Here is a 14,910-nt window from a genome sequence, read left to right on the forward strand (position 1 = left end):
CATTTATTGTATTACTCTGAAAGTATACGTATGCCTATGTCTGACTTTGTTGTGTTAACCTGTGAAGACTCTCTAAGAATTTCCGTGTACCTTTGTTACTACTATTGAAAATAATAGTATCCCATGACTTTTTAAGAAAATATATTTTAAAACATTAAAAAGCAGGATTTAAAAATACTCTACCTCTATTTTTTCAAAATCAGTAAGAATATTCTCATTTTATGTGGTTTTCTACTCCAGTAACTATTTTTTCCCTACTTTCTCTTTAGATATATGTATTTTACCAATCTTCAAGAAAGATCTCCCAAAATTGAACGGGCTGCTTTGGATGGAACAGAACGGGAGGTCCTCTTTTTCAGTGGCTTAAGTAAGCCGATTGCTTTAGCCCTTGATAGCAGATTGGGAAAGCTTTTTTGGGCTGATTCAGATCTCCGGCGAATTGAAAGCAGCGATCTTTCAGGTATCCAGGAAATATGTTTCTTTATTTTGATTTGAGTTTTTAAGATGATTCGTCAATAACATTTGTGTTTTTCTTGCGTTGTATTGTTTTTGTGCACATTTCTTGACAAATTTATTCACTAAATGTAGTCAGCATCAAGTTGGTTGGTAAATATCTTTCTCTTCAACCATCACCATAATTACTCCCTGTGTAATCTAATTACCTGCCAGTTATTTTTTTTATCTTAACTCTGTAAACAGTACACTTCTAATGCATCTCTTCTCCTTTCCTAACTCTTTTGCTCTAGTTTTTGGTCTCATCATCTCTGTCCTGATCCTAGCCTATGATTCCTGCTGGTTTTTCCCCAGGAAAGTTTACACACAGCTTCTGAATTTTCTGAAGCATGGTTTTAATGGCACTAACTTTACTTTAGGGTAGTCTCATAACCTGCAGGAAAAAAGTTCAGCTGTACATTCAAGTTGGTATATATGGTAGTCACCTTTTCACAAACTCAACATGACTTTTACATTCCTGGTATTACCTAATTAAATTATTTGTTGGTCTTAAGATATACTTTTACTTTCTCATTTCTCTGCAGTCCTCTGTCCTCTAATCATAGTTACCTTCCTTATCCTCAATTTCTGATGTCCAGATACTCTTGCGTGACCTCACTCTAGTGATCAGGGAAATGAAATTAAAATATTACACTATTTCTGTCTATCAGAGTGTCAAAAACATGTAAGGTTGATTATTGGCCAGCATTAGTCAGGATGGTAGAAAAGGACACATTCTCCTGTGCTCTGGTGGAAGTGAAAATTGATAGAACCTTTATGCAGGGCAATTTGCCAGTAATTATAAAAATTTAAAGTGTACATTCCCTTTGATCTACTGATTTCTCTTTAAGATACAAGATATTGACTGAGCACTATTTGTGATAGTTTTTAGTGGGGAAATACATTTTATTTTTATTTTTTATTTTTTTTGAGTTGGAGTCTCACTCTGTCACCCAGACTGGAGTACAGTGGCCACTCCCGGCCACCGCAGCCTCGACCTGCTGGGCTCCGGCAATCCTTCCGCCTCAGCCTTCCAAGTAGCCAGAATTACAGGCACGCGCTACTACGCCCGGCCGATTTTTGATTTATTGTAGAGATGAGGTCTTTCTAAGTTGCCCAGGCGGATCTCAAACCCGCGGGCTCAGTCAGTCCACTCACCTCAGCCTCCCAAAGCATGGGATTACAGGCTGAGCCACCAAGCCCGACTATCCTTTAGGTTTTTAAAGACGCTTCACTACATAGGCATGAGTGATTACATCATTGGCCATTGGTGATCAACTGTACCTTTAGCCCCTCTCTCCTCTCTGGAGGTTGGAGGATAGGCTAAATGTCCCAACCCCTCTGATCCGGCCTGGGTTTTTTCAGTGACCAGTTCCCATTCTGAAGCTACTTTGGTGATGAACCAAATTAATCATTCATTGGTCTTAAGATATACTTTTACTTTCTCATTTTTCTGTAGTCCTTTGTCTGTAATCATAGTTACCTCCCCTATTCCCAATTTCTGATGTCCAAATTCTCTGTGTTTGGACTGCCAGCCACCAGTCAACTCATTAGCATACAAAAAGAAACTGATCTCTCTGGAAGAGTCTAAGGGTTTTAGGAGTTGTGAGCCAGGAGAAAGGGACAAGACCAAATACCCAAGAGTGCCAAAAAAAAATGTATACACATTTTAAGAAATGTTATCTATGTATTACTTTCCTAAGTTGAATTGTGTAGTATGATGTTCGCTCAAAAGGTAGCGTTAATTAAATGAATGCTAGCGTCACCATGTGACAGCCAGGACAATCAAAGAAAATGGCAGAAGCATGGTTGTCATTTGAGGAGCTCTAAGACCATTTTGAAATGATACTTGAAATTCAAGAACACTGTGGAAGTACAAGACAGTGGAGGCATGAATATGCAACAGAACTTTCAACACCCTAACAATTGCATGCATGCGTGACAAGTTTGAGACAACATGGTACTGTGTGTGATGTGTATAAGGGAAGATCTGGGAGGCCTCACATAGCAACAAATCCTACAGTAGTTCGCTGTAATCAGAAGTAGTGTGAACACTGATGGTAACCACTTTGAGCACCTCTTGTAATTGCAGAAGTCAAATGTGACTTATATTCACCTTTTGTTATCAGTATATATTGAGTATTACAGTTTTAGTACAGTTTTTTCCTTTCTTAAAATGTGTATTTTTTGACACCCTCTGTATATATTTCACAATACCACTGTCTACCTCCAGTCTTTGAACCCAGATTTCTTACATCAAAAGGATATATAATCTGAAAGATACTGATACATTACTAGAATCCCATTCATTCATTAATAATTAGTCTAGTCCATCATATTGTAAATGTATCTCCCAGGTTGAGGCCTGCTCTCTGTTATCACCTTTGTCATAAAAGAGGTCTGTATTTGTGAGTTTGTTTTTAGATTCTGATGTTCCCTTGGTCACTTTGCCTTTATTTATATTATATTATACTGTATTAATTATTACAACTTAGTGATAGATTTATCTATATCTTGAAAATTTTTTCAAGATTGCCTTGGCTATTGTTGGCCCTTTGCAGTTTCCATATATGCTATAGAGTCAGCTTGTAAATTTTTACCCCCCCCAAAAAAACAACCTACTGAGATGTTCATTGGGTTTGCATTAATTGATAGATCAATTTAGGGAGAATTATTATATTTATAATATTAATCTTCCAAACCATGAAAATGATATATCTCTCCATTTATTTAGATCTTTAATTTCTCTCAGTGTTTTATAGTTTTCAATGTAGAGGTCGTGCCTATCTTTCAGTAGAGTTATTATTCATTGGTATTGGTGCTTTTAAATGCTAATTGTAAAGATTATTTTAAATTTATGATAGTTCTTTTTTTTGAGTCAGAGTTTCATGGTGTTGCCCAGGCTGGAGTGGCAGCAACATGCTCTCGGCCATCCCTGTCAGCTTGCTGGGCTCAGGCTATCCGTGCACCTCAGCCTTCCAGGTAGCCAGACCTACAGGAACACATTGCTATGCCAGGCTAATTTTTTGATTATATTATAGAGACGCGATCTCACCAAGATGTCCAGGCTGGTCTTGAAACCCCTGCACTTAGGCAGTCCTCTTGCCTCGGCCCCGCAAAGTGCTGGGATTATATTGAGCTTATACCAAGAAACCTTGCTAAATAAACTTATCTTTAGGATTTTTTGCATTACAGAATCATGCTTATACAAGTTTTATTTTTTCCTTTCCAGTCTTTTTTCCCCTTTTTGCTTTATTACACTGGCTGGGACCAGTGTGCAGTACAGTGTTGCATAGCATCTTTGTTTTTGTTTTTTCTAGATCTTGGGGGAATCAGTCAATACTTTTTGATTAGTTATTATGTTTGCTAAGGTTTTTTTGTAGATAACTTTGATCAAATTAAGGCATTTACTTTTCCCAGTTTGCTGGAATAAATAAAAATTAGCATAACATGCTATCCTTTTTATGTATTATTTGCTTATGTTTTGTTTTTAAAATTTTGCATCTATGCTTATGAGAAGAATTTCCCTAAAATTTTTCTTTCTTGGTGTGTATTTGTTGCAGTTTTGCCATTAATATTATACTGTCATCATTAAAAAAAAAAAAGTTTTTTTCTGTTCTCTCAGAAAGGTTACTATGATGTTGATTTTTTTCCTTATATATTTACAGATAGTCATGCTTTTATCATAGAATCTTTTTCTATTTCATATTTTTATAGTAGGTTGTATCTAATGCATTCTTAGTTTGTTGAATAAATAAGCATGTGTTCTCCTTGTTGTTTCCAGTGTTTTACTTATACTCCTTTTCTCACTGTGATCAAAGTAGATCAGGTTCTTATGTCTGGGGTCTTGCAGCGACACTATTGACTTCTTTTTTTTCCTCCAGTTGTCTACTTGAGACCATTCTTTCATTACCACCAACTAACTTTTTTAATCACTCTCTTTTTACTGTTTTAAATTATATCTGATTTTTTCATTGAAGTTATAGATGTAAAATATTTATTGAAATCAAATGGTTCTACCTGACTTATAACAACAAAGTCTGCTGCTCTATTCTTTCCTACTCTTAGAGGCATCCACATTCACTTATTTTAAAATAAACTTGCTTGACCAGGCTCAGTGGCTCAGCCTGTAATCCTGTGCTTTGGGAGGCCGAGGTGAGTAGATTGCCTGAGCCCGCGGGTTCAAGACCCGCCTGGGCAACTTGGCGAGATTTCATCTCTACACTGAATCAAAAAATTAGCCGGGCATGGTAGCACACGCCTGTAGTTCCAGCTACTTAGAAGGCTGAGGCGGAAGGATCACCGAGCCCGGCAGATCAAGGCTGCGGGGGCCGGGAGCGGCCACTGCACTCCAGTCTGAGTGACAGAGTGAGACGCTAACTCAAAATAAAATAAGCTTGCTTAAAATTGCTATTTCTTGATCTTTCTATTTTAGACATCATATATTGACTTCCTTTTATGGAAGGCAAAGATTTTGCTGTCTTAAATTGTATATCCCCAAAATATACAAGTGAATTTCATTCTACCCTTCCAGCGTGAATTTGTATTTTCTAGGACTCCCAAGTGTCCAGGTAGAAAGGACCCACCTAGTAATCAATGCCATAATCCTTTTCTTTTCTTTTCTTTTCTTTCTTTCTTTTTTTTTTAGAAAGCAGGATTTATTGAGAGGACAGAAAAGCTCCCACATTTGGAGAGGGTTGCCCAATGCCATAATTCTTAAATCCAGGTTTAATTATTTATAATTTATTGCTATGGTAATACTACTATGAGATACATTTCCTTCTAAAACTTTTTTTCCCCTGCAGTTAATACTTGTCTTACATAAATATTATTTCCATACATGAAGATAAATCAAGAAATTCATCTTTTTTTCCTAATTGAAAGCATGCTTTCTGGATTTCTTTGTCAGCTTGCTGTAGTCTAGATTTGCTTGCTTTTCTTGTCCAGCTTCCTTTCTCCACTATTCTGGGATTGTACTTGCCAGTTTCCTTGGCATTGAACCTGCTATTTCCTAGACTCCATTTACTCAGGTTAATTTCCTTAATAGAGATCATCTGCTAGCAGCTTCCTGAAAGGGGGCTCATAGAAAGTTAGAGTTCTTGATCTCGTTTGTTTGAATTTTTTTTCTCCTCACATTTGGTTGATAATTTATTTTTTATTTTGAGTCAGAGTATCACTCTATTGTCCAGGCTGGAGTAAGTGGCACAATCATGGTTCACCACAGCTTACAACTCCTGGGCTCAAGTGATCCTCCTGCTTCAACCTCACAAGTAGCTAGGACTACAAGTGCATACCACCACACTCAGCTAATTATTTAAATTTTTTATAGAGATGAGATCTCACTATGTTGCCCAGGCTGGTCTTGAGCTCCTGGGCTCAAGCAATCCTGCCTTGGCCTAAAAGTGCTGAGATTATAGGCGTTAGCTACCTCACCCCTGTTTTCATGTTTTATAGCCATTTTCTCTCAGAATTTTGAAGAAAGGACTCCATTGTATTTGAGCATCTCTTGTCATTAAGAAGTTTTTTTTTGTTTTTTGTTTTTTGTAGAGACTGGGTCTTTCTTTCTTTCTTTCTTTTTTGAGTTGGAGTCTCGCTCTGTCACCAGACTGGAGTGCAGTGTCCACTCCTGGCCACTGCAACCTCGACCTATTGGGCTCCGGCAGTTCTTCTGCCTCAGCCTTCCAAGAAGCTGGAACTACAGGCGCGTGCTACCACGCCCGGCTAACTTTTTTTTTTTTTTCTATTGTAGAGATGAGGTCTCACCAAGTTGCCCAGGCTGGTTTCGAACCCGCAGGCTCAGGCAATTCACTCACCTCGGCCTCCCAAAGCACAGGACATTAGGAAGTTTGATGTCACTGTGATTCCATTCTTTCTTATATGTGATCTGTTATTTTTCCCTTCAAAACCTTTTTTTTTAAAAAGCAGCATTTATTGAGAGGACAGAAAAGCTCCCACTGTGGGAGGGGACCCAAGGGTGCCCCAGAAGCTTTTAATGTGTTTTATTTTTCCCCAGTGTTTTAGAATTTGATAATGTACCTTTGTATGATCCTTCTTCTCTCTGTCTAATCTGTCCTTCCATCCACTGGTTACTAGGTGGGTCCTCCGATCTAGAAACCTGTACATTGAGTTCTGGGAAGGTTTTTTGGGTTGTTTCTTTGATAATTTATTTTCCTTTCTCTCATTCTGGAACTTTGGTTTTTATGCTGGACCTTCTTGACGGTAATTATGTTTTTCTCACCTATTATCTGTCTCTGTGTTTTTGTTATAGTTTCTGAGGAGAGCTTCTCAAATTTATCTTTCAAACCTCTTGATAAATTCTAAAAATTGTTTCAGGTTTATGTCTTTAATTTCCAAGGACTCTTTTTTTTGTTCTCTGAATGCTCTGCCCCTGCTAAACACATCATATTCTTTGGGTTTTTTGTTTGTTTGTTTGTTTTACTGGTATTGATTTATTCTTGTCTGCTTTTAGTTGTGTCTTTTTCTCTGCATTCCTTTGTTTTGTTTGTCTTGGACTTCAAACTTAAAGGTTGATGTTTTATTTAATATATTTGGGGATCCGTTGTTGCTTGTTTATATTTAGTATGAGGCACTAAAATGCTGACTCATGCATTGATGCTGCTTGTGACACAGTAGGTTTCACACAGAGCCTTGGCTGTTTCCTAATGGTACTCCCAAGTGACATTATCTGAAGTTTTTTTTTCTCTTGGGCATTTCAGGGTTTTTATGTGTATGTGTTTGTTTTTGTTTTTCCTTTAGGGAAGTCTTCCAGTCTCCTGAATGAGGATAAAGATGGGCTACCTGGTATTCTTGAAGGGTATTGAGGAGGGTCTCACCAGTTAGAAAGTAGACTTTTAAGGAATTCCCCTGCCATCCCATTTATGGCACTATCACTTTGTCTGCCTGTTATATTAAAGTCTAGTTCACCTTCTTTAGAAGCATGTCTTTAGTCTTCTGCCAGAGTAAGGGAGGAGATCCAGGAGCTGCATAACAGCAATTAATATTCCTCTTTTGACCTCACTCAGCCACACAACTCTGTCTTTGCTCCATTCAGAAATACCTGGTGATTTCTGGTTCCTCAGCTAATTTATTGCTGACTCTGCTGGCTATGGGCACTTAGCTTTCTCTTGGCTACTTTGTCATTTTCCCTGGTCTGTCTGTTCTCTAACTTCTAAATTTTATATCACTTGTTACCTCTCTTCTACTCTTCTGCCTTCCTTGTCGTTATAGATTTATACCTTAAAAAATTGTTTTGACCACCATTTTAAGTAGAGTTTTAATATGGGGATACGGGACGTAAGTAATCTTGTGCTTAACCTACTGTGTATCTGGATGTTTACTTAGGAAATAACTTTCCATATGGAACATCTCTCCACTTTTCTATGTTTATTAAACTCTGCATTATGCTTGCCTCGTTCCTGAAACTCTCCTTGATATTTCCAAAATATCAGCTAATGTCTTTCTTTATTGAACTTATGACTTAGGAACCATGAGAACTTTCTATAAATGTTTGAAGGACTATTATGAAGAAAGAAGGAATGAGTTTATTTTTGAGTGAAGGAGAAGCTATGAATAACGGAATGTTGGGGGTGGAGGTGGACACAAATTTCAGCCCACTGTGTATGAAAGAACTTTCTCACTATCCAACAGTGAAACAGGTTGCCTCTTCAGAGTCTGAATGACTCTGTTTCTGGGATAAGTGAAAATAATTCTTACCTTGAGATGAGGCTTGCATCAGGTAAACTCTGAGTCAGTCATTTTATTCTGTGTTCTGAAAAGCCAAGTGGAGTGAAGCTGAAGTTGTTCATCATAGATGCCTCACGTGTCCTCAGCAAGTGGAGGATGCCAAGAGCAAAGAACTTCGGTCGGGTTTACCACCCTGCTTCCTGCAGACAGGCACCATTTTTATTTTTTATTTATAAGTTAGGATTTTTCATAAAATCTAATTTGAGAAAGAAACTCAGCTAAAAGATTTTTAAGCTACTGTTCTAAGTTCTTTTCTACATTTTTTTTTTTCTTTATTTTAAAGCTGTCTTGTCTACATTTCTGTGAATTAGAGTATTTGCTATGTATTGGACACTTATTTGCCCTTGACTGCACATGACTATCTGGTTTCTTTAAAACTTGTTTCTGGTGTATGTGTGTACCATCTCAGCATGATTTTTAAGTTTTGTGATAGAGAGCTTATTCTGTTTTCTGTTTCCATGCTTTTAGAATCTAGCTAGTGGTTAGTAAATAATTATTGAAAGTATAATTTGATCCACATGAGTCATTCCTATTTAATTTTCTTTTTCCAAGGTGCCAACAGGATAGTATTAGAAGACTCCAATATCTTGCAGCCTGTGGGACTGACTGTGTTTGAAAATTGGCTCTATTGGATTGATAAGCAGCAGCAAATGATTGAAAAAATTGACATGACAGGTCGAGAGGGTAGAACCAAAGTCCAGGCTCGAATTGCCCAGCTTAGTGACATTCATGCAGTAAAGGAGTTGAACCTTCAGGAATACAGTAAGTACAAATAGGGTAATGCTAATTGGAGGACTTGTGTGCTGTAAGAAATTAATGTATATTTTTGTGTTATTTCAACTTCTGCTGCCTTCAGGATTTTCATGCTTTTTTAGTTTTGCCATTTTTTTAACTCTTTATGCTTTTAAAACCTTATATCAAACTCACCTGGGAGCTTTTTCAAATTAAACATATTTTTCTCATAATCAGAAGTAGGGGAAAGGCATAGTCTTGCTGGTTTAAAAAGTTTCTCTGGCCGGGCATGGTAACTCACGCTTGTAATCCCAGCACTTTGAGAGGCTGAGGGGAGAGGATTGCCCAAGCTCAGGGGTTCCAGACCAGCCTGAGCAACTTGGTGAGACTGCATCTCTACAATAAATCAAAAAATAAGTCGAATATGGTAGCACATACCTGCAGTTCTAAGTGCTTGGAAGGCTGAGACCAAAAGATCGCCTGAGCCCAGCAGGTTGAGGCTGCAGTGGCCATGAGCATGCCACTGCACACCAGCCTGAGCAACAGAGTGAGACTCCAACTAAAAAAAAAAAATTTTTCTCCTAATACAACAGTGACTTTGCTTGTCATGCTTTCTCTTTATCTCCTTCAGTTCCTTTGAGAATATTGGTAGTAAAAAGTATTTATTTCTTTTCTTTCCTCTCTATAACCCCCCATAATTTGAACAAAACTAAAAATGTGTATTTTCTGTAATGGTAAATATGGTTATCATGGATTATTAAGCTTATTCTTAGCAAAAGCAAAGAAAACTAAAAATTAGTATGTAAACACAGAGAAGACTATGTTTAATCAGTAAGTACTAGTTGTTTTCCCCTTTTTGGATAAATCTTTTAATTTCTGCTTAGAAAACTAGCCATAAATATGTTATTTTATTAAAAACTTTTGAAAGTGGCTAATTATCTCAGCCTAGTTTCTTATTAATATATATATGTCTGTCATCAAAATTACCCTCATAGTAGAAATAAATAAATGAGTTACTATATGCAAGATGCATTTTTAAAATATACCCTAGCTGGGCTTGGTGGCTCAGCCTGTAATCCCGCGCCTTTGGGAGGCTGAGGTGAGTGGATTGCCTGAGCCCGCTGGTTCGAGACCCGCCTGGGCAGCGAGACCTCATCTCTACAATAAATCAAAAAATCAGCCAGGTGTGGTAGGGCATGGCTGTAATTCCGTCTATTCGGAAGACTGAGGCAGAAGGATCGCCGGAGCCCAGCAGGTCAAGGCTGCGGTGGCCGGGAGCGGGCACTGCACTCCAGTCTGAGTGTCAGAGTAAGACTCCAACTCAAAAAATAAAAAATAAAAATAAATAAAATAAAATATACCCTCATGGCAATCATTGTTATAGGGTCTTACAGGAGGGTACCAGGAATGCTGATGTTAAATGGAGTACTAGAAAGAGAACTGTTGAAACTCCTTAACTTCTCAGCACAATGCTTTAAAATCTAATTGAAGCATGAAAGGATAACTGAAAGGAACAAGAGTTCTATTGCTTATTCAATTGAAGGGTTCATTATATCGCTATCATTCATAAACTTAGAAGTAAAGTTAGAGGTGTTGAGAATTAGAAGGTTAGAGTTTCATGTTATGACATGTAACTCATGCTGAACATTTAACATAATGTAATAATGACATTACCTAAGTTGCTTATTCAGTTGATATATGAATATTTTATTGTAGAAAATCTCAGTGGAGGTTTTCAGCATTTCAGGGGAGAGTATCTTTTTTATATAACTCCACATTTAAGGGTCGGGCATTGAGGCTCGTACCTGTAATCCTAGCACTTTGGAAGGCCAAGTGAATTGCTTGAGCCCAGGAGTTTGAGATCAGCCTGGGCTACATAGCAAGACTCTGACTCTACAAAAAATAAAAAATTAGCTGGATATGGTAGCACACGCCTGTTATCTCAGCTGCTCAGGCGACCGAGGGGGAAAAGGATTGCTTGAGTCCAGAAGTTTGAGGCTGCAGTGAGCTATGATTGCACCACTGCACTTCTGTCTGGACAATAGAACAAGACTCTGTCTCTTAAAAAAAAAAAAAGCAAAACACCTCAACATTTAAATATATTAGACTATACTGTGTAGAATGTATATTCCAATATAATAATGAGCAATGTCTATTTTGGACGATATGCTCATTTGTAGATAGATAGCTGACTCCCTCTATCTCATCAACACAAGTAACTAGTAAAACTGATGTTATTGTAGAGGAGAGTCATATAATAAATGGTGGCTACATTAGATGTTAATGTTTTATGATGATAGATGTCAAGTAACTGTTAACAAGCTAAATAGAAAATTCAAAGCAATAATATCTTTCAATTCAACTTGAAACAGACTTTGAAAACTTGCCTAATGGTTTGGTTATTAAACTTAGTCTTAGTCCAAATATGAGAATAGTAGACATTTGTAATATTTCTTTTTTTTTTTGAGTTGGAGTCTCACTCTGTCGCCCAGACTGGAGTGCAGTGGCACACTCCTGGCCACTGCAGCCTCGAGCCTCGACCTGCTAGGCTCCGGCGATCCTTCCACCTCAGCCTTCCAGTAGCTGGAACTACAGACGTGCACTACCACGGCCGGCTAATTTTTCATTTATTGTAGAGATGAGGTCTCGCCAAGTTGCCCCAGCGGGTCTTGAACCCGCGGGCTCAGGCAATTCACTCACCTCAGCCTCCCAAAGCGCGGGATTACAGACTGAGCCACCGAGCCTGGCTTGACATTTGTAATATGTCAAGTTATCTTTTTGCAATTAACCAGACAAATAATTTTGTCTATTTCTGAATGGTTAACTCTATGTGCCTTTTAATAACTCCTTGAGTTTCAGTGAATTCCTCATTAAGATACATATTTTGAGTGAAATCATCTTATCTCTTAGACTTTCTGAGTTAAAATCTTTACTATAGGAGAATTTTCATATTTTAAATAGAATATTCAAGTCTCAGCATTCTCCCTAGCATTTTGTTTTTGTTGGTTTGTTTGTTTTGATTTGGGGGTCTTACTCTGTTGCCCAGACTGGAGTGTAGTAGCATATCATGGCTCACTACAGCCTTGACCTGCTGGCCTCAAGTGATCCTCCTGCCTCAGCCTCCTGAGTAGCTGGGACTACAGGCATGTGCCACCACGCCTAGATAATTTTCTTATTTTTTGTAGAGACATGGTCTTGCTATTTTGCCTAGGCTTGTCTTGAACTGCTAAACTCAAGCAATCCTCCTGCCTCAGCTGGCACCTCCACACCTGGCCCTAGCAGTTTTTTAGTTTCAGTAGTCAGCTTTTCATATTCACAAAATTTAACATGAACTGTACCATTACCTTGCCTAAAATATATATAAATAAAGACAGTGATTAGATAGGAATGCTTTCTTTGTGGGTTGTGTGGAGATTGAGTGAGGACTCATAATGTGTGGAAATAAAGTCCAAACTGATTATAAATTGGTTTTCTTTGTAATTCCTAAATAATTGGTTTTGACAGAGTTGTCTCTTTTTCCTTTCATTTCATTCTCTCTTTATTTTTTTGCAGAACAGCACCCTTGTGCTCAGGATAATGGTGGCTGTTCACATATTTGTCTTGTAAAGGGGGATGGTACCACAAGATGTTCTTGCCCCATGCACCTGGTTCTTCTTCAAGATGAGCTATCATGTGGAGGTAAATATGTTGTGATTTTCTTGTGCCAGCATATTCCATATCTTAGTCTGGCCTTCCATGATTAGGCAGTGAGGTTGCTGTCTCCTAACTTCATTGGTTATTTGTACTCCGCTCAACTGGAAACCACTGTTTTACTCTCTGTTTCTGTGTATTTGACTTTTTTGCACTCCACATATGAGTGAGGTATTTGTCTTTCTGTGCTTGGCTTGTTTCACTTCATGTAATTCCCTTCAGGTTCATCCGTGTTGTTGCAAATGACAGAGTTTCTGTTTTTAAGACTATATTCCATTGTTAGATATTACCACATTTTTTGGTCTGTGAATGAGTGTGTTTCCTGATAATAAAGTAGCCCCCCCAACAAAATGAATTAATTCTAACTTGTATAATCTCCATCCACTGAATTCTAGATTCTGTCAGTTTATGTATCATTGTTGGCACTGTGTCTAATGACAAGAATATTCTTTTGTTCAAATCCGTCAGCAGTTTTTTATTGTTTTTCTTATTTTTTCTAGTAAAAAATGATTTTTAAAAATATATCTCTGTAGTGACAATGTTGTAAAATTGGTTTAGTCATTCATGGGGTATAAAAAATCAGTACATTCCTTTCTTAAATGAGAGTGTGACAGTATCAAACACCTTAGGAGTATTCAAACCCTTAATTCAAATATCCTCCTTTTGGGGATAATTCTAAGTTAATTCAACTCAAAGAAAAGACTATATCGTGTTGTTATCTAGAGTGACAGAAATTTTTAAAAATCTAATTTCTAATTGTAGGAAAATTATTAAGTAAAATAACTGAGCTTATATTACTACTAAAGTTATGATCATGACGCTGGTGAAAAGTGTTGCCAAAATGTATACATTACATAAAATAATGTATTCCTGTAAACAAAGATTGAAAGAGAATATGCACCAAAATATAAAAATTGTTGATCAGGTGGGTAGGGTTATAAGTAAATCTTATTCTTAACTATGTTTTTTAAAAAAATAAATAATGCCTGTATTTGAGTAGCAGCTCTGGACACTGCGTGAACTCTAGGGGGTTTGAAGATCTTTAAGAGAGAACATGCCATAAGCTCTGGTGATTTCATGTTTAAAACATAGTAAGAGGCCACACGTGGTGGCTTTCGCCTATAATCCCAGCACTTTGGGAGACAGAGATGAGAGAATTGCCTGAGCACACTGGTTTGAGACCAGCCTGGGCAACTTGGCGAGACCTCGTCTCTACAATAAATTTAAAAATTAGCTGGGTGTGGTGGCACACACCTGTAGTTCCAGCTACTTGGAAGGCTGAGGTGGAAGGATTGCCTGAGCCCAGTAGGTCGAGGCATGGTAGCTGTGAGCACGCCACTGCACTTCAGCTTGGGTGACAGAATGAGACTCCGACTCAAAAAAAAAAAACAAACAAAAAAAGCAGTGAGAAGAATTGCACAGTAATGTTAATGTACAAGGAGGGACCCAAAAAATTTATTTATAAAAAAAATGTGTATTCTTACTTATTTAAACTTCAGTTACCCTCAGAGTACTTTCTGTTTATGCGTTACACCTAATGAGATGCTTTTTCCACTGCTCCAAACAGTTTTAACTCAATTTTTATGACTTTTTGTTCTGCTTTGTTTTTCCCTCACCTCTTCCTCATCAGCAAAACATTTCCCTTTGAGGACTTTTTTTCATCCAGGGAAATGCAAAAAAGTTGCTTGGGGCAAGATTGAGTGAATAGGGAAGGTGGGACATGGGGGTTATGCCATTTTGTAGGTCAAAAACTGCTGAACTCTCAGTGTTCATAAATCACTCATCACGAAATGGGCAAACATGTCAAAAGAACCTCCCAAAAAAATTCACTGAAGCTGAATGCAGCCTCTCACAACAACATTAGCTGGTGCACTTGAACTGATGCTGATGGGTTCCTAGAACACTTAACTAGCAGGGAAGCTTGTACTACAAGGGGCCTGCTCTTCAAAAAATGATTCTAGGTTTGTTATTTTGAGTCCCCTCTCATACATAACTTGATTGAACTGTATACTTTTAAATGATTAAATTGGTGAAATTTAAGTTTGTGTGTATTTTACCATTTAAAAATTGGCAGGTATTTCCATGTCAGGGTGCTATTACTTTAATAAGGCGAATTCTAGAAAGATTTCCCCTTATTTTAATGGTAAAATAGATAAAACTGAATCAACTATCTCATCTTCCAGTTAGAAAATGTCTTTTTTTTTTTTTTTTTTTTTTTGAGTTGGAGTCTCACTCTGTCACCCATAATGGAGT

At 37.6% G+C, this 14,910-nt stretch overlaps 1 protein-coding gene across 1 annotated transcript in view; it reads left to right on the plus strand.

Moving 5' to 3' along the window:
• The window catches only part of LRP6 (LDL receptor related protein 6), a 161,626-nt gene that overhangs the window by 129,289 nt on the left and 17,427 nt on the right, over positions 1 to 14,910 (plus strand). The window contains exons 16-18 of the mRNA XM_008062923.2: positions 270 to 460; positions 8,788 to 8,997; positions 12,520 to 12,645. Coding sequence (XP_008061114.1) covers positions 270 to 460; positions 8,788 to 8,997; positions 12,520 to 12,645 — 527 coding nt within the window. The remainder of the gene's footprint in view (positions 1 to 269; positions 461 to 8,787; positions 8,998 to 12,519; positions 12,646 to 14,910) is intronic.

The sequence above is a fragment of the Carlito syrichta genome, unplaced genomic scaffold (genome assembly GCF_000164805.1).
Source record: "Carlito syrichta isolate Samal-C Ts95f unplaced genomic scaffold, Tarsius_syrichta-2.0.1 Scaffold305884, whole genome shotgun sequence".
In the NCBI taxonomy this organism is placed as follows: Eukaryota; Metazoa; Chordata; class Mammalia; order Primates; family Tarsiidae; genus Carlito; species Carlito syrichta.